This window comes from Jaculus jaculus, chromosome 13, assembly GCF_020740685.1.
Source record: "Jaculus jaculus isolate mJacJac1 chromosome 13, mJacJac1.mat.Y.cur, whole genome shotgun sequence".
Taxonomy (NCBI): domain Eukaryota; kingdom Metazoa; phylum Chordata; class Mammalia; order Rodentia; family Dipodidae; genus Jaculus; species Jaculus jaculus.
Window position 1 is genome coordinate 37,771,636 of NC_059114.1, and position 22,458 is coordinate 37,794,093.

The 22,458-nt window shown below is 37.9% G+C and overlaps 1 protein-coding gene across 2 annotated transcripts in view; it reads right to left on the minus strand.

Annotated features, from left to right (window-relative positions):
• Positions 1–22,458, minus strand: part of Tcerg1 (transcription elongation regulator 1) — a 66,077-nt gene that overhangs the window by 8,398 nt on the left and 35,221 nt on the right. For both annotated transcript variants that reach the window (XM_004664726.3, XM_004664729.3), the window contains 9 exons: positions 18,524–18,684; positions 17,113–17,169; positions 16,224–16,290; positions 13,457–13,592; positions 12,621–12,710; positions 8,487–8,605; positions 7,587–7,737; positions 1,714–1,878; positions 1,076–1,258 (listed from right to left, as the gene is read on the minus strand). In XM_004664726.3, the coding sequence (XP_004664783.2) occupies positions 1,076–1,258; positions 1,714–1,878; positions 7,587–7,737; positions 8,487–8,605; positions 12,621–12,710; positions 13,457–13,592; positions 16,224–16,290; positions 17,113–17,169; positions 18,524–18,684 (1,129 nt within the window). The remainder of the gene's footprint in view (positions 1–1,075; positions 1,259–1,713; positions 1,879–7,586; positions 7,738–8,486; positions 8,606–12,620; positions 12,711–13,456; positions 13,593–16,223; positions 16,291–17,112; positions 17,170–18,523; positions 18,685–22,458) is intronic.

Below are 22,458 nucleotides of genomic sequence, written 5' to 3' on the forward strand. Positions count from 1 at the left end.
CCCCTCCCTCTCTGTCTCTAATAAATAAAAACAAATCTTTAAAAAAAAGGAATTAAAAAATAAATATCAAAATAGCCCAAAAGAGTTTATTTTAAAATAAACAAACTTGCCAATAAAGGAGTCGAATTTGTCATATAGGCAATTGGAAAACCTTCTTCACCAAGACAAACACAAAAAACAGGTATTCTTTCAAAGATTTCTATGACTGTAATGAAAGAAGGTTGATTCATTTGGGAGAATATAAGGGGAAAAAATTTCAGTATGACTGGATATTCCTGTGACATTAAAAAAAAAGGAGTATAGGCAAGGGAGAAATCAGAAATGACAGCAGCAGCTGTAAGAGTCCCGTGAAATGAAAAGTGAAGGAAACATGATGGCAGAGAGAGGTTATAACAAATAACAAGAGGCGCAGCACAGCAGCTCCAACTCTGAGGGGTAGAGGATTTTTGAAGAAATTTTCAGGGTATCTCCTGGGGTCCGTACCCAACTAATCTGATATCTCGTACTATCTATACATATAATTGATCGTCACAATGATAACCCTAGATAATCAAGAAAAAAGTGCAATCATGATCAGCATACTTTATTACTATGAAAGGTTAAGTGTGTAGTACTTTAAGATGACTTTCATGGGCTGGAGGAATGGCTAAATGGTTAAGGCATTTGCCTGCAAAGCCAAAGGACCCAGGTTCAGTTCCCTAGGACCCACATTAGCCTGATGCAAAAGGGGGTGCGTGTGTCTGGAGTTTGTTTGCAATGGCTAGAGGCCTTGGCATGCCCATTCTTTCTCTCTCTCTCTCTGCCAAATAAATAAACAAATAAATAAAAATATTTTTTAAATAACTTTCACCAAAAACAATAAAAAATAAAGATTGCATATTAGAATAAATATAAAGAATTTCCCTTCTAAATTTGTTAAGCAAGTACTTTTCCTATTTCAACAATGTTAATATCATGAATGCAAATTAAGGTCTATAAATGACAAGTTATCACACAATTTAAAGAATATTAAAATGTTCATAATAAGGCAGTATTTTGAATACCCAATACTTCAAAAAGAAATGTTGACTTGTACCATGTCAGACAGAAGGGCTTTGAAATTCTGAATAGCTTCTTCTCGTTTGTGTTGCTCTCTTTCTCGATCGATTTCCTTGGTTTGTTCAGATCGAGCTTTTTGGACCTCTCTCTCCCGTTCACGAAGGCTTGCCTCGATGCGAGCTTGCCTTTCAAGCTCTTTTTCTTTTTCTGAGTCTAAATTCTATAAAATTAAAATTACATTACTCTTCCAACCAACTCCTTCAAGATATATTTCCAACTTGACAAATGAAATACTTAAAAGCCTTACTAACAATATAGTGCCTCATCCCAAATCAATTATAAGAGATATTATGTTAAGAATGTCAACAATAGGCTGGGGAGATGGCTCAGTGGTTAAATGTGCTTTTTAGCAAAGCCTGACATACCAGGTTTGATTCTCCAAGTACCTATGTAAAGTCAAATGCACAAAGTGGTGCATAAGGCTGAAGTTTGCAGTGGTAGATGCTCTGGTACACCCATACTCCCACCCAAAAATAAGTAATAAGTAAAAAATAAGTAAATAAGTAAGTATATTTTTAAAAAAGAATGTCAACAAGAAAAATCTCTCCCTGGCCCCCACCAAAGCCACACAGTTAGTTAGGCATCTGAACTTAGAGGTTAAAAGTAACAAGTTACCTTGGCTATCTTCTCTATGTATTGTTTGAAAAGGTCTTCTCTCATTGATGAACTATCCACTGCTTTGTAACGTGGATCACTTTCTACTTTGTCTTTTACTTTACTCCATCGAGACTGACTGTCCAAGTGATGATTAGACAACAGTTCAAAGAAGTCCGATTTAATCTACATTTTAAAACAGGTGGGAGATAGCATACCATGAGAAATTCTTCAAATCTGAATATTTGCATCTAAGCAAATCAGACATTTCTTATCTTAAATACAAGAATAGCAATTCTGAAAAGGCACTTTGAGTAGAAACCCAGTAACTATTCTGTTCACATAGTAAAGCAGTAATTATACCTATGTTAAAAATAAATTCAGTGGATAATAAAGATGTGGTATATCTACACAATGGGATTCTATTCAGGAGCAAAGAAAAATGAAATTTGTAGGGAAATGGATGGATCTGGAATAGATTATATTAAGTGAGGCAACCCAGGCCCAGAAAGCCAAGCATCACATGTTCTCTCTCATAGGTGGATCTTACCTAAAAATGTATAGACTTTTATGTGAGCTAGAACCAAAAGCCAGTAGCAGAGGCCCATAAGCTAGAAAAAGGCTATAAGGGAGGAAGGAGAGGCACAGTTTTATGGGGATGGTATTGTATATATGTAAGTAGAAGAACAGATTACTGAGAGGGGAAAGACCTAAGTGAGGTCAGGGGAAGAGATCGTATAAAAGGAGGACAAGGGGGAGGGTCAATCAAAATTCAAGATATTCTGAATAAGACATATCCAGAAGCTATAGATTGTTACTAAAAAATTTTCTGGGCCAGGGATAGGATACCTTCCAGTGAGTTGTTGGCTAGGGAGAGCCCTGTGGCCTCCAAAACATTATAGGTTATTGCCAAGTACCTTGGTTTCCCACAAGAGATGGAAAGACCCTACTGCATTGCCAAAGACATCACATGCCTGAGCAGCAAAGTCACTGAGAAATCAAGCTGGTGCCGAGCAGAAAACCTTCTCCATGTAGCCCAGCCAACTGAAAGTTTAAAAAAGCTGTACTATATGCAGTCTTATGGGAGACAGAAATCATCAGTGGTGAAAACAGTGGACACTGGAAACCTCAAGTTTGGCCATATAGGCCAAATGACTCAACAAGTGCAATAGTGGCATGTCTGCTCTGGGGAAAACCAACTGCTCTGTAATTGGACTGAAGGCCTACTCTGTGGGAGGGAATACATGCCTGGTAACGAAAACCTAATCAAAAGCTGATTGCAGGGGAGGTCATGAGCCTTAGGGGTATAAAGCCTGCTCTTGTCTGGATAGATACTCATGTTACTCTCACCAAATTGCCTTGAAAGCACTACACTTAGTGTTCATATTCATATGTTAATGCAACTCTCACTTCTGGTTAGAGAAGCTTCTCTTTTCAGATGGCGATGATCACTGGGATGACCTAAAAGGCAATATAGTGCTGAGAAGAAGGGACGGAGAAGTCTCCAGCATTGAAACATCTCACTACCTCCAAGTCTCAGGGTCCATTGAGGGAGAGGTGGTGGAAAGAATATAAGAGCCAAAGGAAGGGTACCACTCCTTCCCTACAACTGTCCAGATAGAATTTAGCCTCGATATCCATGACCTCATAGTGACAAGTAATACCTACACAAGACCCTCATAATAGGAGAAAAAGATGATGACATCAAATGAATAGAGACTAATGGAGAGAGGTAAGAAGTTAAGAAGGGGAAAGTGAGGGAGGGGAGGGGAATACCACAGTTTGTTGTCTGTATGTATAGAAACTGTCAATAATATATATATAAATGAATAAAATAAGATAAATTCAGGCTGGAGAGATGGCTTAATGGTTAAGGCACTTGTCTACAAAGCCTAATAACTCATATTCAAATCTCCAGGTCCCACAGAAGCCAGACACACAGTGATGCAAGTGCACAATGTCACACATAAACACAAGGGGGCGTCCACATCTGGAGTTTGTTTGCAACAGCTAAAAGCCTTGGCACACCCATTCTCTCTCTCAAATACATTTTTTTAAAAAATTCAAGAAGCATATAAGCTCTTCTCTCTGGATTAAATTCTGCCAGATCCAACACTTCTTATTTTAAAGAGAAAACCTATTTTAGGTTGTTATAACTTATCTCAGGACTTCCATGCTTTCATAGGGAATATGAATTTGTACTGAGCTATATTCAATTTCAGCTAAGACTTAGACACATGAATTGACAGTAAACTACTATCAATACAGAGTAACTTATTTTTAAAACTAGATGAGGGCTGGAGAGATGGCTTAGTGGTTAAGGCACTTATCTGTGAAGTTTAAGGACCTGGGTTCAATCCCCCAGTACCCACATAAGACAGATGCAAAAGGTGGCACATACATCTGGAGTTCATTTACAGTGGCTAGAGGCCCTGGCATGCCTATTGTCTCTATCTGCCCCCCCCCCCCACCTCATAAATGTATACTATTTAAAACTAGATGAATAACTTCATTAAAAAGAACTGGGCTGGAGAGATGGCTTAGCAGTTAAGACATTTGCCTGCAAAGCCAAAGGACCCCGGTTCGATTACCCAGGACCCACATAAGCCAGATGCACAAGGGGGCGCATGTGTCTGGAGTTCGTTTGGAATGGCTGGAGGGCCTGGCACACCCATTCTTTCTCTCCCTCTCTTTGCCTCTTTACCTCTTTTCTCTCTCTCAAATAAATAAATAAAATTAAAGTTTAAAAAATCAAATGAATTTAGGGCTGGAGAGATAATTTAGCAGTTAAGGCTCTTGCCTGCAAAGCCTAACAACCCATATTCAACTCTTCAGGTCCTATGTAGGCCAGACACACAAGGTGACACAAATGCACAAGGCTGCACATGTGCACAAGGTGGCACACACATGTGGAGTTTAATTTCAGTGGCTGGAGGCCTTGGTATGTCAATTCTCTCTCTATCATAAAAAAATTTACAAAAAAATAAAGAACTTAGAAATCATTTAATGCAAATTGCAATCCTTATAATATGCTACCAAATATCTAAAATCAAAATAAGGTAAAAACTCTATTCTACTTTAAAAAGACAATGTTTACACCTACACTCATATATAAGAAAAATACATAATTTCTGATGGTTATAATCATTGCTAAAAAAAAAATAAAATTCAAAGACAGACATGATGATGCACACCTTCAGTCCTAGGACTCCAGAGGCTGAGGTAGGAGGATCACTGTGAGTTCTAGGTCAATGTAGGCTACTATGTTAGTACCAGGTCAGCCAGGGCTGGAGTGAGACCCTCTCTCAAAAGAAATAAACAAACAACAACAAAAAAATCAAATTGTATACATTTGTAATCATTAAACATGAATGCCTTCACTGGTATTGAACTTGAAATGTTTGTGAAATACATCAACATATTAAGTACCAAAGATATTCAAGAACACTAATCCTTAGAACTCCACTGCAATTCTTTTTTAGCTAGAGGAAAAAAAGGTACAGTACAGCACTTGTTTTAATGATCTCTACAAACCTGCTTACAATTAAATGCCATTTAAATGACTGCAGTGTAATTACCACAGAAGGTACCCAGGGTAGCCAAAGTCACCACAACGAAGGATTCCACCCACGCCAAGAAACCTCCCCCTCCACTGAGACTAAACACTGCTTTCTTGCTTGTCCAAAGGAACAAAAAATTATGAATGGAATTAGAATTAAGATGTGAGGGCACAATAGAAAATCCTTTTGCCTCTTCACACCCTATAAGTTCCCCTCATTTCTTCCATGAGAGGATTAAAACTCAAGTTGATATTCTTTCTGGAAAGCATAAAGCTTTATGAAATAGAATCTCTGCACCAGAAGAATTTTTTAAAATCCAGGAGCTATTTATGTGTGAAAATTCTCCACTATTAAACTTTGGGTTAATAAGAAAGGACTCATAAAAGCAATATTGGGAAGAAATCACTTGATGTAACAGCATTTTTCTGTTCATCCTGTCAACTTTGTAATTAACATGAACCTCAATTTCCTAGATGTGTTCATAACTAGCAGAAAAAAATTACATTAAATAAAACATCTAATTTGTATCAAATACTAATTTTTCTAAGACATGGGGAATTTATATTGGCTTAAACAATCAAATATTAGACATAAAACCTATAAAAGGTTACAGTTACTGTATGAGACATAAATAAATCAGATATGAATAAAATTAAATTTTAGCTTCTTTCTACTGTGGGTATAAGCTGTAAGCTTTACTAAAGCCAAAAATTACTGTTGTCTGAATAAATGTCAATAAATGTCATTTACCATTAATTTAAACCAACACCAAATTCTCTTGCTTTCTTCCTTTACCATACCAAAAAAAAAAAAAAAAAAGAAAGAAAGAAAAATACTTGTTCCGCAAAAAAACCCAAAACAGTTTAAAAAGAGAAAATTAGTAACAAATACAAAGAGGAAAATGCATTCAATTTGAGTAAGAGCAATCTTATCTTAACAAATGTTTTGGTATTCTTTAATCCAACAAGTTATTCTCAAAGTCAATGGTAACAAATCATTAACATGATTCCAACTGAACATCTGAAACATTTATGAGTTTATACATTTCCCCTAAGAAACATAACCATTTTAAGTTATTAGTAATAAAAAAGAAAATTCAGAAAGCCAGGCGTGGTGGCACATGCCCTTAATCCCAACACCCAATAGGCAGAGGTAGGAGGATTGCTGTGAGTTCAAGGCCAGCCTGGGACTAGAGTAAATTCCAAGTCATCCAGAGCTGGAGTGAGACCCTACCTCAAAAAAAAAAAAAAAAAAACAGCCGGGTGTGGTGGCGCACACCTTTAATCCCAGCACTCAGGAGGCAGAGGTAGGAGGATCACCGTGAGTTCGAGGCCACCCTGAGACTCCATAGTGAATTCCAGGTCAGCCTGGGCTAGAGTGAGACCCTACCTTGAAAAACCACCAAAATATATATACATATACATATATATAGATAGATAGATATATAGATATATATCTAGGAAGTTTTTTTCTTTTGTTCCTGACTTATAAAACAAACTTTTTATCAACACTCTCCATACATAAACAACATGCCATGATCATAACCCCTCCCACCAGTCTCCTAGAAAGTTACTTGTAAGCCCCGTCTGTAAGAAAACCATGGAGGTTCAGTATTTCTGCCAAAAGTTGTTTCACCCAATACTATTTTAAATCAAGAGGCTTCTTAACAGTAAGATAAGCATTACTTCCCTAACATCTAATAGAATTTCTAACACTGTAACTTTCCAGAATAAGTAGCAATTTTAAATGTCAAGAATGATTAAGCTCCAGGTCTTCCCCCTATTCATAAAGCACCCTTGGGACCCTATTGAGAGTGGCTGCATGTTTAGTTCACATCACTGATGCACCTCCCTATCAGTCTGCCTCCACAGTGGTAAGCTCCTTTCTACTATCAAATGACATTTGGAATTCATTAATATTTAACAGCTAACCTTTAATTCTGCGAAGGCAATAATTTATATGTGAGATGTTTACTGAAAGATTAGAAAGTCACTAAAATCCTATTTTAGAGGGTAAAAAAAAGATAAAGAATCTCTTTGAAATTCAAATACTACTTATGAAGAATCTTGACAGATACTTCACAGTTACTACTGAGTATGTAGTCTTAAAACCCAGTTCTAGGTTAACCAAGTATCTTAATTAATAGAATTTAAAGCAATCCTGTATTTAGTGAAGCTATAATGAACACTATGGAAAAGTGATAGAGTACATATGTAAACAACTGTATAGTAAATACAGATTCAATTACTTATGCTTAAGAATAAGGCTAGAACAACACATCAGTCCTTTGCAGTCATACTTCAACCAACCACAACACTAGAATTTCCATCTTACCTTCTCACCTCTGGTCTTCGAATCTTCTTTCTCTTTCTTCCTTGCAGCTGCCACAAATTCATTAAACAATGCTTCTCGGTCTTTCATCTTTTCAATGGCTTTGAATCTCGAATCTTTAGCATGCTTGGCAGCAAATTCACTAAAAGTAGCTCTGCAAGAAAACAGTAAGAGTGCTAAGTCTGGTTGTGCTACATCTAGTTGTAAAAGTAGAAAAGATAGAGCCAGGTATGGTGGCACACTCCTTTAATCCCAGCACTCAGAAGGCTGAGGTAAGACCAAGTTTCAGGTCAGCCATTCCTTAGTTTCTGGAGAAGAAATTAGTCCCATGAGGAAGCATTCAGGTCAAAGGTACTCAGGGCACCTGAGGGGTTCCTCTAAAAGGAAACAGTTAGGACTAGAGAGATGGCTTAGCAGTTAAGGTGCTTGCCTGCAAAGCCTAAGGATCCAGGTTCAATACCCAGCACCCACACTGAGTTTGTTTGCAGTGGCTAGAGGCCCTGGCGTGCCCCCATTCTCTACCTGCCAAATTCTCTATTAAATAAATAAACAAATTTAAAAAAATAATTTAATAACAATGACCAGAAGAAAAGGGGTCTGGAAAAGTGGCTCAGCAATTATAGGCACTTGCTTGCAAAGCTCGCTGGCCCAGGTTCAATTCCCCAGTCATTCACATATAAAGTCACTAACACATAACGCCACTCGTTGGCAGCAACAAGAGACCTTGGCATGCCCATATACACATGTATACACACACAACTAAATAGGCAGAAACCAATAATTAAGTAATTAGCTTTTGATGTCCAAATATTCACAAGACAAACACAACTACCCCCCCCACACACACCTTGATCCCAAGGGTAAGATGCATACTTTCATACTTGCCTATTAAAAAACACATACCTTGGATTAAATTTTGCTTCTTCCATCATTTTCTTGAAATCTTCCTTGGCTTGCATTATTTTGTTTTTCTTTTCCCTGCGTTCTTCCTCTGCTCTGGTCTTGACATACTGATCAAACACCTAACCCAAAAAAATATATATACCAATATGGCAATTCAGTCTTTCATATGGGAATTTTACCTCCACCGCACAAAAAAGTCTTTGTCCAAATTGTAATAGAAAACATACAGGTCATTAAAAGCAGTTTATTGGCTAGTTAAAGGTGCTTACTTGCAAAGACTGTTGGCCCAGGTTCAATTCCCCAGTTCCCACAAAAAGCCAGATGCACAAATTGCCACATGCAACTGGAGCTCATGTGCAGTAAGAGGTCTGTGCCCATTCTCATCCTCTCTCTCCTCACAAATAAATAAAAATATTTTAAAAATAAATAAAAGCAATTATCTATAGCAAGTGTCCTTCAAAGTTTCCCTGAAGTATTAGGCAAACATGGCTTGTCACTCAGCCCTCCAGAACAACAAAAGTAAAAGCCTTTACTTTGCAATTTTCCCAATTATAAAATCCATGATAATTATTTCAAATAATTCAGATACATGTAAGCTAAATCATAATCCCCTCAAATCCATACTAGAAAAAAGATCAAATATATAGAATCTAGTTTATTTTTACTTCAATGCTTAAGACATATTTTTACCAATGTACAATTATCCTTTCCATCTACATTATGCTATTTTCCCTTACTACTGTACAATCAGACAATGAACAACAAAAGCATATAATTCCTACCCTTCTTCAAACCTTAATAAAATAGCAGTAGAACTTTTCTTTTTTAAGACATAAACCAGGACTGGATAGATGAGTCAGCGGTTAAGGCGCTTGCCTACAAAGCCAGAGGACCTCTTTGATTCCCCAGTATCCACGTAAGCCAGATGCACAAGGTGGCACAAGCATCTGGATTTCGTTTGCAGTGGTAGGAAGCCCTGGTGTGCCCATTCCCCCACCCCCGCTTCTTTCCCTCTCACAAATAAATAAATAAATAAATAAATAAAAATAAAATATTGCTAAAAAAGAAAAAGACATAAACCACCAAGGGAAGGTTAATGAGAAAAAATCATGTGGGAAGCTGCAAAGGAGCTGGGCAAGCAGTAAATGATGTAACAGACATGAAACATCATCAAGAAAACAAATTAGCAACTTGCTTATTTGTTTTTAACCACTGAATCTTCAAATCACAGCACCAGACACCAAAGCTCAGGTGTGGCACAGTAATAAGTGATAAACACTACTTAAGCAGCTAAAGTCAATGTTCTGCCACTGTTAACAATAAAAGGCAAATAGCTGTTTTCCAGAGGAGAGTTTTCAACAATAGCCTATAAACTAGTTTAGTACAATTCAAGAATAATTTTTACATCTTTTTAATTAGTTAATTCATATATCTGAGTACAGGTGATAGAGCACAAGTATCATGGTATATTATCATAGGCTACACGTGTAATTCAGAGGACAACTCTAGGCTATCTGTGCTCTACCTTGTTTTTAATATATTTCTATTTATTGGGGGGGCCAGAAACCAGGGTGTCCTACTGCTACAAATGAACTCCAGACACATGTACTACTTCATACATCTGACTTAACATGGGTGCTGGAAAATCAAGCCTGGGCTAGCTGGTTTTGCAAGTTACCTTTAACTGCTTTGCCATAGTTCCAGTTTTTTCGTGATAGGGTCTCACTCACCACGCCTGGCTTTTCCAGGCTTTTTAAAAATTAAAAACTGGGAATATGGGCCAGACATGGTGACACACGCCTTTAATCTCAGCACTTGAGAAGGTAGGAGGATCACCGTGAGTTTGAGGCCACCCTGAAACTACATACTGAATTCCAGGTCAGCCTGGGCTAGAGTGAGACCCTACCTCAAAAAAACAAAATAAAAATAAAAAGCCTGGAAAAAATGGCAAATTTTATGAAACATAAATTCCAAATTTCAGGGTCCATAAATAAAGCTTTATTTGAGCAACAGATATACTCATTCCTTTACATATGGTATAATAGCAGGTACACAGTTGCAAATGACAGCATATGGACCACAAAGCCCAAAGTATCAGTTATATGACCCTTAGAAATTTGTTAATCCCTGGTCTAGAAGGCAACAAAATACCTTTTATATTAGAAGAACACTAGGAATGAAGCTGACCAGAGGACGGATACTATTCTCAGAACTGAGATACAGGGTTTCCTCCGAGAACCAATTCAGCAAGACACGTGTCCTTCTACCAGGTGATTAGAAGTCCTTATCAGAATCTGACCAGCCAAGTCACATACACAGTTTCTCAACATTCTGGGTTGAATGTGAAGTAATGAAGACTCTATCCACTGTAAGTCAGCAACATCCCTTCAGTTGTAACAATCAAAAATGTCTCCCTGCTGGGAGGGTTGGTGCATGCCTGTAATACAAGCACTTGGGAGGCAGAAGTAGGAGGATCATCATGAGTTTGAGGCCAGTCTACTGTTGCAAAACTGTTGTGGGTTGTGAACTAGCATCTTGTAGTAAAGGCCCACTGGGACAATAGAGTGAGCTATAGGTCAGCCTAGGTTAGAGCAAGACCTTATCTAAAAAGAAAAAGGGGGGGGGGGTGAAAGCTTGACTGAATGTTTCCTATTTTAGGTAAGTATTTTCTTAAGACAGTGAATAGGTTTTATATATACTTTCTAACTCCTTTTATAATAAGCAAAAATATATATTAAAGGCTATACTCTAGGTCTTCAAGGTATCTTCTTGGGTGCTGGTAATAAATTTCTTGATCTATAACTTACACAGTATATTCATTTTATAAAATTTCATCTATTTGCAGATTTTTCAGAAGATATATTTATCTTCAAGAATTATTTTCCTAAAGTATAATTCCATTATTTAATTATTGTAAGAATTTTCGTTTACAATCTGACAATTATTTAGCAGACACAGACCCATAATTAAGTACTCAGATACAAAACTGATTTTTGAAGTGCTGTGTTAAGAGAAAAGGTTAAAGATAAATTCTTGCCAAGTGCAGTGTACATGCTTATAATTCCACTACTGGGAGGCAAAAGCTGGAGTTCAAAGCCAGCCTGCCCCATTCCTTTTTCAAAAAATAAAAACTTGTACTTGAGAGGCCCCTAAAATCTCATGTATGGCTACTGCTAAAACACTTATGGCTCCTCTTAAGAAGCCTACACTCAGGCTGGAGAGATGGCTTAGCGGTTAAGCGCTTGCCTGTGAAGCCTAAGAACCCTGGTTCGAGGCCCAATTCCCCAGGACCCACGTTAGCCAGATGCACAAGGGGGCGCACGCGTCTGGAGTTCATTTGCAGTGGCTAGAGGCCCTGGCGCGCCCATCCTCTCTCTCTCTGTCGCTCTCAAATAAATAAATAAAAATTTTAAAAAGGCCTACACTCACATTTTAGCATGTGTCTTACACTTTCCCACAGCACTCCTCTTTCTCTAGTAAACCCCCATGTTTAAATTTAAAGAAAATAAAAATAAAAAATAAAATAAAAACATGGGCTGGGGAGGAGGCTCAGTCATTAAAGGCACTTGCCTGCAAAGCCTACCAGTCTAAATTTGATTCCCAGTACCACATAATGCCAGATGTCATAAGGTGGCACATGTCTGGAGTACATTTTAAGAGGCTAGAAGCACTGGTGCAACCATTCTTTCAAAAGAAAGAAGGAAGGGAGGAAGGGAGGGAGGAAGGAAGGCAGGGAGAGAGAGAAAAGAAAAAGAAGCCGGGCATAATCCCAACACTCGGGAGGCAAAGGTAGTAGGAATACCATAAGTTTGAGGTCATGCTGAGACTACATAGTGAATTACAGGTCAGCCTGGACTGGAGTAAAACCCTACCTCGAAGGGAAAAAAAAAAAAGGCTGGACATATGGCTTAGCAGTAGCAGTTAAGCATTTAAGACACTTACTTGCCTATGAAGCCCAGGGACCCAAATTAACTTACCAGTACCCACACAAGCCAAATGCACAAGGTGGCACATACACCTGGAATTCATTTACAGTGGCTAAAGTCCTGATTCTCTTTCTCTCTCATAAATAAAAATTAAAAAAAAAAAAAATACTGTCAAGAGACAGACAATTCAGTGTTATTTTCCTTTTACCTGTTTTCTTTCTTTAGGATTAAGAAGTAAGTACCGAGGATCAAAAACTATCTTGTGCAACTCCTTCTCCCATGTTGAAAAAGCAGACACCTTTAAGATAAAAAAAAAAAAAGTATTGCCTCATAATTAAGTTTATTCTAAAAACATAAAGGTCACAATTTTGCTTGAAATCTACAGGCCATCTGTTTACAAAAGAGACACTGAAACCATACTGGGGTCTCCATCACTAATAAATGAAAAGCAGTGGGAAGTAGGAGGGGAGCAATAGCAAATTTCCACACTAATTGGCTCTGACCATGTCTACGTTACATAGGATAATACACACTTAATCACTCATTAAAATAACCACCACTGTGTGACATTTTTAAAATTAGTACATCAGAAAAAGCCTTGAAGATTTACATTCTGATTTCTCACACCAGGTCCAACTTTGTGAACAATGTTATGATTTAAAATTGAACAGTTTTATTTATTCAAATAAACTTCTGAATACTACCCCATAGTTAATTTCCTCAATTAAGCTTGTAACAATTAAATTATCAGTTATCTTTAGCCAAAATCCTCTCTGAAGATATTAAAGAACCTTACCTATCTGAAGTAGTCTGCAATTCTGTAATGCTAATGTTATTTGTACTTTAACGGACAGTAAAGTGGCATCAAGTTAAACATGATAAGCCAAGAAAAAGGCCATTTCAAAAACCATACAGTAATCTAATAGGGTTCCCTTATCCTCCCCCCACAACATGAGCACTAACCTTAGATTTGACCTTTTAGCAAGACACATTTATATTACTTATACAAAACAGAAATATCTCCCCCAAAGATTGTTTTCTGACCCCTCTTTCTAGCAGCATGTCCTTGAACTGCTTCATTCGGGCCTCCAGAGGGACAATAGCCCTTTCTCGGGCAGCTTTAATTTCAGCTTCCATGGCAGCTTCTTTCTCTGAATCAATGTCTTTATTATCATCTCTCCTATAAAAAAAAAAAAGACATCAACTGACAATATTAATAACAAACCTCACTAAAATAGGAATCAATGGAATCTTCAAGGCTCACTAGTAAGCAGCTATTTTTGGCAAAAACAAATTATGCTGATGGCTTCAAATAAATTCTAAGGGAAAAACAGTCTTCATTCTAACAATAAAATTACAGTGTGTTTCTAGTGATGTTAGAATGGCTACAATGTTAAGTACATATTGCATTAATGTGCTTTCTCTCCCAGACACTAGTTGATATTAAAAAGAAAGAAAGCTTATTTATTTTTAGCATTGCCTGTAAAATTGTTAGACTGGAAGAGCAAAGAATATTTTTTATTCTTGAAATGATATACCAAATTTACTTATAAATTCATAAATTTTCAAAATCTAATAGAAATTATTAAGTCTTAGTGCCTTTCAAGCAATCATGTTGAAAATAAAATTGCAGTATCTTTTAATCTGGCCAAATGAGTATGTGAAATATATGCCTTACGTACCTGACAATTTTATTACTCACTTTCTGGATGCTAAGTTGAAATTTAAGTTTGAAGGACTGGTCCCAGAGACAATATGGGTACAGCAGTAGTTAGGTAGTGGTAGGAATATCAAATATTCAGGAATAACTAACCTACATTCTCATTTTTCCAAAACTATACCCCAGGGCTAGGGACATGCTTATTAATTGTATGTATGAAAGTGAGATTATAAAAATGAAATCAAGTTGCCTCTCAAAACATAAACACTGTGTGTGTGGGGGGGGGGCTGGAAGGATGGCTTAGCAATTAAGACATTTGCCTGCAAAGCCAAAGGGCCCAGGTTCGATTCCCCAGGACCCATGTTAGCCAGATGCACAAGGGGGCACATGTGTCTGGAGTTTGTTTGCGGTGGCTGGAAACCCTGGCACGCCCATCCCCCCCCCGCCCGTCTCTGTCAAATAAATAAAATAAAATAAATATATATATAAAAACACTGTGAAAACCTGTTCATGTAAATAACCCCAAAACTAAATCAATTAATCTTCTAATGTATTTGAACAAATCTACCTTCTTAAATATGATCTTAAATGAGTTTTAATTCCTTACGCAAACAGGAAACTCAGAAGCATGGTATGTAAGGAAGTGTAGGTAGCACAAGAGATCTAAATGAAACTAAGGTTAACCCGTAGGGTGAGAAGTCATTAGCAACTTAGGGAATGACTCAAAAGAAATAGAAGACACAGTCCATGACCTGCAGGAACTTAGCCAGATAGTCAGTGACCTAAGATATGCACAAAACAAACAGGTAAAAGCAAAAATTTGCCAAACAATATACCTCTTAAAATAATTTACTTAATTTGTTTAAATAGTTAAGATATGAAGAAATATAATTACCAATGAGTTATACTAAATGCAACATCACAATATAAACTAGCACTAGCTATCTTTATAAAGTAAATATAAGAAAAACTAAGCCAAAAAAATAATAGGCTTTTAGCTTTGTACCTAAATAGAGAAGCTCTGGCAATCCACATAAGGGACTTCTTTGACATTCTCCTGATAAAAGCAGTTAAAAAACCTTACATAAACAGAATGAATAGTCATTTATAATAATTAAGAAAACTAATGTTTGATTCTACAAATTTTAAAAACAACACAAAATTGGCTAATCATATCTAATAAAAATGCATACAAGAGCTAAAGGGCCAACTATAAGGATGAGCATGGTAGTGCCAAGAGCATAGTGACTCTAATATTGAGTTACCACTGTTGTCAATAAAGTTTAAAACACACTTCTTAAAATAGGGATTGTCATAGTAATTTCCTTGTCATAATTTGGTTACATTGACTCTATACCTTCCAATTAAGACTATTATAAACCAGTCCCCAATTCCTTCCTCAACCCTCCCCCTTTTTTTCCCCATGGTAGGGTCTCACTCTAGCTCAGGCTGACCTGGAATTCACTATGTAATCTCAGGTTGGCCTCAAACTCATGGCAATCCTCCTACCTCTGCCTCCCAAGTGCTGGGATTAAAGGCATGCACCACTACACCCAGCTCTCAAACTTCCTGTTTTGCTGAGAAAGAATTGTCTCATTCCCACACCCACCATCTACCTTTGCCACCCATCTTAAGTAACATTTACATTTTATCCAATTCTAGACTACTGGCCACACTAATGCTTCTAATCCTCACAGTATCTTCCTCTCCTAGTACTTTCTAAGCTAATAGATCTATTCCTCACTGAATAATAATGATCAGACTATACAGACTTAGGTTAAGCAAAGCACATACATAGACAGGTTTTTATGAAATCTCTCGAACAGTGTCTAGGGGAAGGGGAGAGTCTATATTAGGGAGAAAACTTGTTGTTTAGTAATACTTAGACCTACTGAAGTCTGTAAAGAATCAATGAATTCCTAAAATGTCACGTGCTTTCCTAATAATAGAAATTAACGAATTAAGTCTCATAAGAGAAAGGAAGGACATCTACATTATAAAACAAAGCTAATTAATACTGGATCAAGAAAGCAATTCTGATTTCTGATTCCTAATTACATACATACTATGTGTCCCTTCCAATCACATATTGATATTCTATCAACTCTACATGGTAAGTCTACCAGGAAGCAGACAAACTCTACATCTTACTTTCGTTTTTTTGCTTTAACAGGCTCATCTTCATTCATTTCTTCCATTAACTCTTGTTCTTCTTTAACTATAAGGCAAAATTTAAAACTGGGTGAATAACAATAAGCAGGTAACCAACAAACTTTTTAGATATCAATTCTGCCAATCACTACTAGACTTCCTTGCTTTTATTTTTATGTATGTATGTATGTATGTATGTATGTATGTATGTATGTATGTACATATGTACGTACGTATGTATGTGAGGAAGAGTGGGAGGGAGGCAGGCAGGGAGGGAGAATGAATGAGAATGGGCGTGCCAGGGCTCCTAGCCACTGCAAACAAATTCCAGACACATGTACCACCTTGTGCATCCGGCAAACATGGGTATTGGGGAAGTGAGCCTGGGTCATTAGGCTTTGCAGGCAAGTACCTTAAGCACTAAGCCATCTATCCAGCCCAAGAACACTTGCTTTAACAGTATAAAATAGCTTGCAGTTGCTGGGCAAGGTCAGGCATGTTATAACCCAGAAGGAGGGGGTGCAGGCTAGAGAATCACTGGGACTCAGTGACTGGTAGCTCCACATTGAAGCAGAGACCAGGTCTAAGAAAGTGTGCAGTACAGTAATAGAAAAAACCACCCAGCTGGGTGTGGTGGCACATGCCTTTAATCCCAGCACTCAGGAGGATCACTGTCACTTTGAGGCCAGCCTGAGACTACATACTGAATTCCAGGGCAGCCTGGGCTAAAGTGAGATCCTATCTCAAAAAAAAGAAGAAAAAGACAAGACCACCCAAAGTTCTCCTCAGGTTGCTACACACACATGTATATACACCAGCATGTATGCTCTATACACATACTTGCCAAAAGAGTAGGGAGGGTTCTGCCATTTATAGTTATTTCACTCACTTGCACTCATAGAGAATTGCCATTTTTGGATGGACAGCATTGTTGGGGTCGGGTGTCCTGGCAAAGACAATGCAAACATTGTTATCATAGATACGCACATATTTCAGTTATACATGCTATAAATAAACCTCTGAATTACCAATTTTATAAAACATTGAACAAGACATTACCATTCTACACTTTACTCATCAGCACTTTACATTAAGTTTTCAAATTTCTTGGCACTATTCACTACCACAGCTATAAACTAGTATCAACAACCCCAAAAAATAAATATTGCAGAAAGGAAAAAACATATAAGTAGTGTGAATGTATGGACCCATAGACTCAGGTGTTTTATTAAAACTGAAGTTTGCAGCTTCAGCCACTAGCAAGCAGACTACTGCTAGAAGACGTTAGGGTGAATCTGTATTCCAGCCCAAAGGTATGCAGAGAGAACGGGGCTCAGGCAGGGTCCCTGTTTGCTGCTGTTTTGGTTTGCTGGCTGGTAGTGGTTTCTCTCTCTCTGCTGATTTATAAATGGGAGCCCACTTCTTCCACCCTTCATGAAACTTAACCTGGGTCTGTAAGCTTGAATAAATCCCTTCCTCCATAAAAACAGCATCTGCAGTACTAGAAAGGCTAAGTTGAACTGACCTGGATTACTTACAGGGAGAAAATGCCAGTGTCTCACATAAATTTCATGTAAAAGTTTCCATCACTTTAAATGACATATAATAAGTTGTTACACTGGAAGTATTAACGATTTATCATGTTTCTACATTACAGAAGTAGAGATTCTATAAAAACAAAATAATATCAAGAGCCGGGCATGGTAGCACATGCCTTTAACCCCAGCACTTGGGAGGCAGAAATAGGATTGTGTGAGTTCCAGGCCAGTCTGAGAGTTCCAGGTCAGCCTGGGCTACAGTGAGCCCCTACCTCAAAATAAAAAATAAATAATTCTAGGAAGGGAGGAGGGTACTTATAGGTTGATATTGTATATATGTAAGTACAATGATTGAGATGGGGAGGTAATATGATGGAGAATGGAATTTCAAAGGGGAAAGTGTCGGGGGGGGGGAAGGAATTACCATGGGATTTTTTTTATAATCATGGAAAATGTTAATAAAATTTTTAAAAAAATAAATAAAATAAAAATAAAAAGTAAATAAATAAGTAAGTAATTCTAAGGCTGGGTGTGGTGGCACACGCCTTTAATCCCAGCACTCAGGAGGCAGAGGTAGGAGGATTACGTGAGTTCAAAGCTACCTTAGAGGCTACATAGTGACTTCTAGGTCAGCCTGGGCTAGAGTGAGATCCTACCTTAAAAAACCAAAATAAAAATAAATAAATAAATCCTAAATGGCTTTCCATAAAACAGTAAAATAATATTAAAATTAAAAAAATAAATTCCTAATTTAAAACTTACTTAATTTCTTCATGTCTTCCAATCCTTTCTTGTGAGGAGGCTCCTGAATAATTTTGTCAACATCTGCCCTTCCAATCAAATCATCAGGTCGGTCCCACATAGAAAGACGAGTGGTAGGATTGTAAAAGAAGACTCGTTCATCACCAGTCCAAACAACACACCTAAAAATTGGTACAAAATATTACGTTGCCATGTTACAGGACATCCTGTTATAGAAAGGATTTCTTGATTGTGTATGAGGACAGCAAGCGAGAGACCAAGAAAGAGAGAGGAGAATGTGTATGCTAGGGCCACTGAAAACCAACAGATGCATGTACCACTTTGTACATCTAGCTGGACATGGATACTAGGGGGTCAAACAGACCAGCAGGCTCTGCAAACAAGCACCTTTGACCAATAAGGTATCTTCCCCACCCTATAACATTTTTACTTTCAATATTAAATTGTTAACAAAGGTAAGGAGAGTCAGAAGGGAACTTTTCTATTAGCAATAGTTACTTATAGAGAACAGAAGAAAGCTGAGGCTAAGGTAAAAAGAACAGTTCAATATGTTGAGTAAACCAGCAAATATAAAGCAATTTGTGATCAGAGCTAAAGGTGTTTAGGAACTTAATTCAACACAGTCAATTTCACAGTATTAAACTTTACTTTTTAAAAAAATGAATCTATTTATTTGAAAGGAGGGAGAATATGAACAAGAATGGTTGGAACAGGGCCTAGTGCCACTGCAAACAAACTCCAGACACATGTGCCACTTTGTACATCTGCCTTTTTGTGGTACTGAGGAATCAAACCTGGGCTTTCAGTTTTGGCAAGCCTTTGACCACTGAGCCATCTCCCCACCCCAATAATACTAAATTTTAAACTATCACAACAAATGGGTTTAAAGGCAAAAAATCCCATTAAGTAGTTCTCAAGCTCTCAAGCTTAAAGAATGAATAGCCCTTCACCTATCACATAATAGTTCTCACTATTTTCAGTTTGGTTTGATTGCTTTTTTAGAAAGTCTCACTCTAGTCCAGGCTAGCCTCGAATTCATGGTAATCCTTCTACCTTAGCCTCCAAAGTGCTGGGATTAAAGGCATGGGCCAACGCCCTGGACTCTAGTACTTAGAAGTCACTTTTGAAAAAAGATGTATTTATTTACTTATTTATTTATTTGCAAACAGAGAGAGACAGACCAAGAGGGGAGAGGGAAGGAAGGAGGGAGGGAGGAAAAGAGGAAGGGAAGGAGCATGAATGGACATGCCAAGGCCTCTATCCACTGCAAATGAACTCCAGATGCATGCACCACTTTGTGCATCTGGCTTTACGTGGGTACTGGGGAATCAAACCTGGGTACTTAAGCTTTAAAGTAAGCATCTTAATTAAGAGTAATACCAGCTGTACTAGTACACCAGACCACTAGATCTTGTGTTTTTCACAACTAGAAAACTCAAGAGAATACTAAAGAACAGAGAACTCAGTGTTTAAAGGCACTTGCTTGTGGGCTGGAGAGATGGCTTAGCGGTTAAGTGCTTGCCTATGAAGCCTAAGGACCCCGGTTCGAGGCTCGGTTCCCCAGGTCCCACGTTAGCCAGATGCACAAGGGGGCGCACGCGTCTGGAGTTCGTTTGCAGAGGCTGGAAGCCCTGGCACGCCCATTCTCTCTCCCCCTCTATCTGTCTTTCTCTCTGTGTCTGTCGCCCTCAAATAAATAAATAAATAAATAATTTAAAAGCACTTGCTTGTAAAAACCTGCTGGCCCAGGTTTGGCCTAGGTTCAAATCCCAATATCCATGTAAAGGGAGATGCACAAAACAACACACGCATCTGGAGTGGCATGCATCAACAAGAGGCCCTGGTGTGCCCATTCTTTCAGTCTCTTTCTCTCACCCTGCCTCTCTCCTTGCAAATACAATAATCAAAAAAAAAAAAAAAAAAAAAAAAACCAACAACAACAACAAAAAAAACGGCCAGGCATGGTGGTGCAAGCCTTTAATCCCAGCACTCAGGAGACAACAGTACAAAAACTAAACAAGAACTAAGTGGACAAAAACATGACACTACTATTAGCTATCTAAAAGAAGCATACTTTTTTCTTTTTGGTTTTTCAAGGTAGGGTCTCACTCTAGCCCAGGCTGACCTGGAATTCACTCTATAGTCTCAGGGTGGCCTTGAACTCATAGCAATTCACCTACCTCTACCTCCCGAGTGCTGGGATTAAAGGTGTACATCACCATGCCCGGCAAAGCACACTTTCAATATAAAGCCTTGGTAAGGTTAAACATAAAGGAATAGAAAAATACACACCATGCAAACACATCATACAGGACAAGACTGGCTGTTTATAAGATTTAAGACAAAAAAATATAATGAAGAGGTTCATTTCATAAAAGATAAATGAAACAAGATGTAAAAGCCCATTAATAGAGCCTCAAAAGAGGTCAAGAAAGAATGAATCAGAGCTGGAGAGATGGCTTAGCGGTTAATGTGCATGCCTGCGAAGCCCAAGGACCCAGGTTCGATTTTCCAGGTCCCACATAAGCCAGGTACACATGGTGGCACATGCATCTGAAGTTCATTTGCAATGGCTAGAGGCCCTAGCATGCCCATTTGTGTGTGCGATCTCTCTCTCTTTAATAAATAAATAAATTATTTTTTTTAAAAAAGAATGAATCAAAGTAAAGCTGTGTGTGGTGGTACACACTGGTAACGTAACACATGGGAAGCTGAAGCAGGATGGCAAACCCAGGTTACACAGGGATAATTGTGATCTGAATGGAAAATGCCTCTATCCATTGGCTCATATGTGCGAACATTTGTTCCCCAGCTGGTGGCCCTATTTGAGGAAGTTAATAAACCGTATAGGAGGAAAAAGTAAGTCACTGGCGGATGGGCCTTGAGGCTTTATAGCCAATGACAGATGCCCAATGCAATGCAGGCTTCTCACTCCTGCATCCATGCCTTTCTTACCATGGACCTTCCCTTTGAAACTATAAACCAAAAAGTAACCTCTACTTCCTTAATTCTCTGACCAGGAATTCATTCACAGCAAGGAGAAAGTAACTGATACAGAGACCCTGTCTCAAAGGAGGAGGGGGACAGGGAAGGAGAAATGAACCAAATTAAAGAGAACCAACAATTCTACAACTACAGCAGACAAATACCACAATCAGCAACTGGCAAACCAGACCCAAAACAAAGAATACTAAAACAAAATTAACACTAAGGAAAAAATACAATTCTACATGAATTTAAAAGAATCAAAATTAGGCCATGCATGGTGGCACACACCTTTAATCCCAGCACTTGGGAGACAGAGGTAGCAAGAGCGCCCTGAGTTCAAGACCATCCTGAGACTACATAGTGAATTCCAGGTCAGCCTGAGCTAGAGTGAAACCCTACCTCAAACAATTTAAAAAAATAAAAATAAAAATCAGAAAATGCATTCTCTAATTGCAAGGTAATTAAATAAATGAAAATATAAGAGAAAAACCCTTAATACCTAGAAATAAAACAATAGACTTAGGCTGGAGAGATGGTTCTGTGGTTAAGACTCTTGCCTGCAAGGCCTATGAACCTGAATTTGATTATTCCCCAGTACCCACAAAAGCTATATGCACAGGGCCGGAGTTCATCTGCCCTGAGTAGCTACAGGCCTTGGCACACCCATTCTCTTCCCACCCCCAGATACATCCGCCTTTTTCTCTCTCTCAAATAAATATTTTTAAAAATAGACTTCTAAATATTTCAAAAGTCAGATACAAAGCAAAAAATAAAAATTTAAATATGAGCTGAATGATAAAATATAAAATATCAAAATTTGCAGAATGCCACCAGAGCAGTGTTGCAAAGGAAGCTTAGCTTTAAATGCTTCCATTAGAAGAGAACTTTACTAATAACCTAAGAACTCAACATAGGAAAACACAAAAAGCAGCAAACCCAAAAGTTCA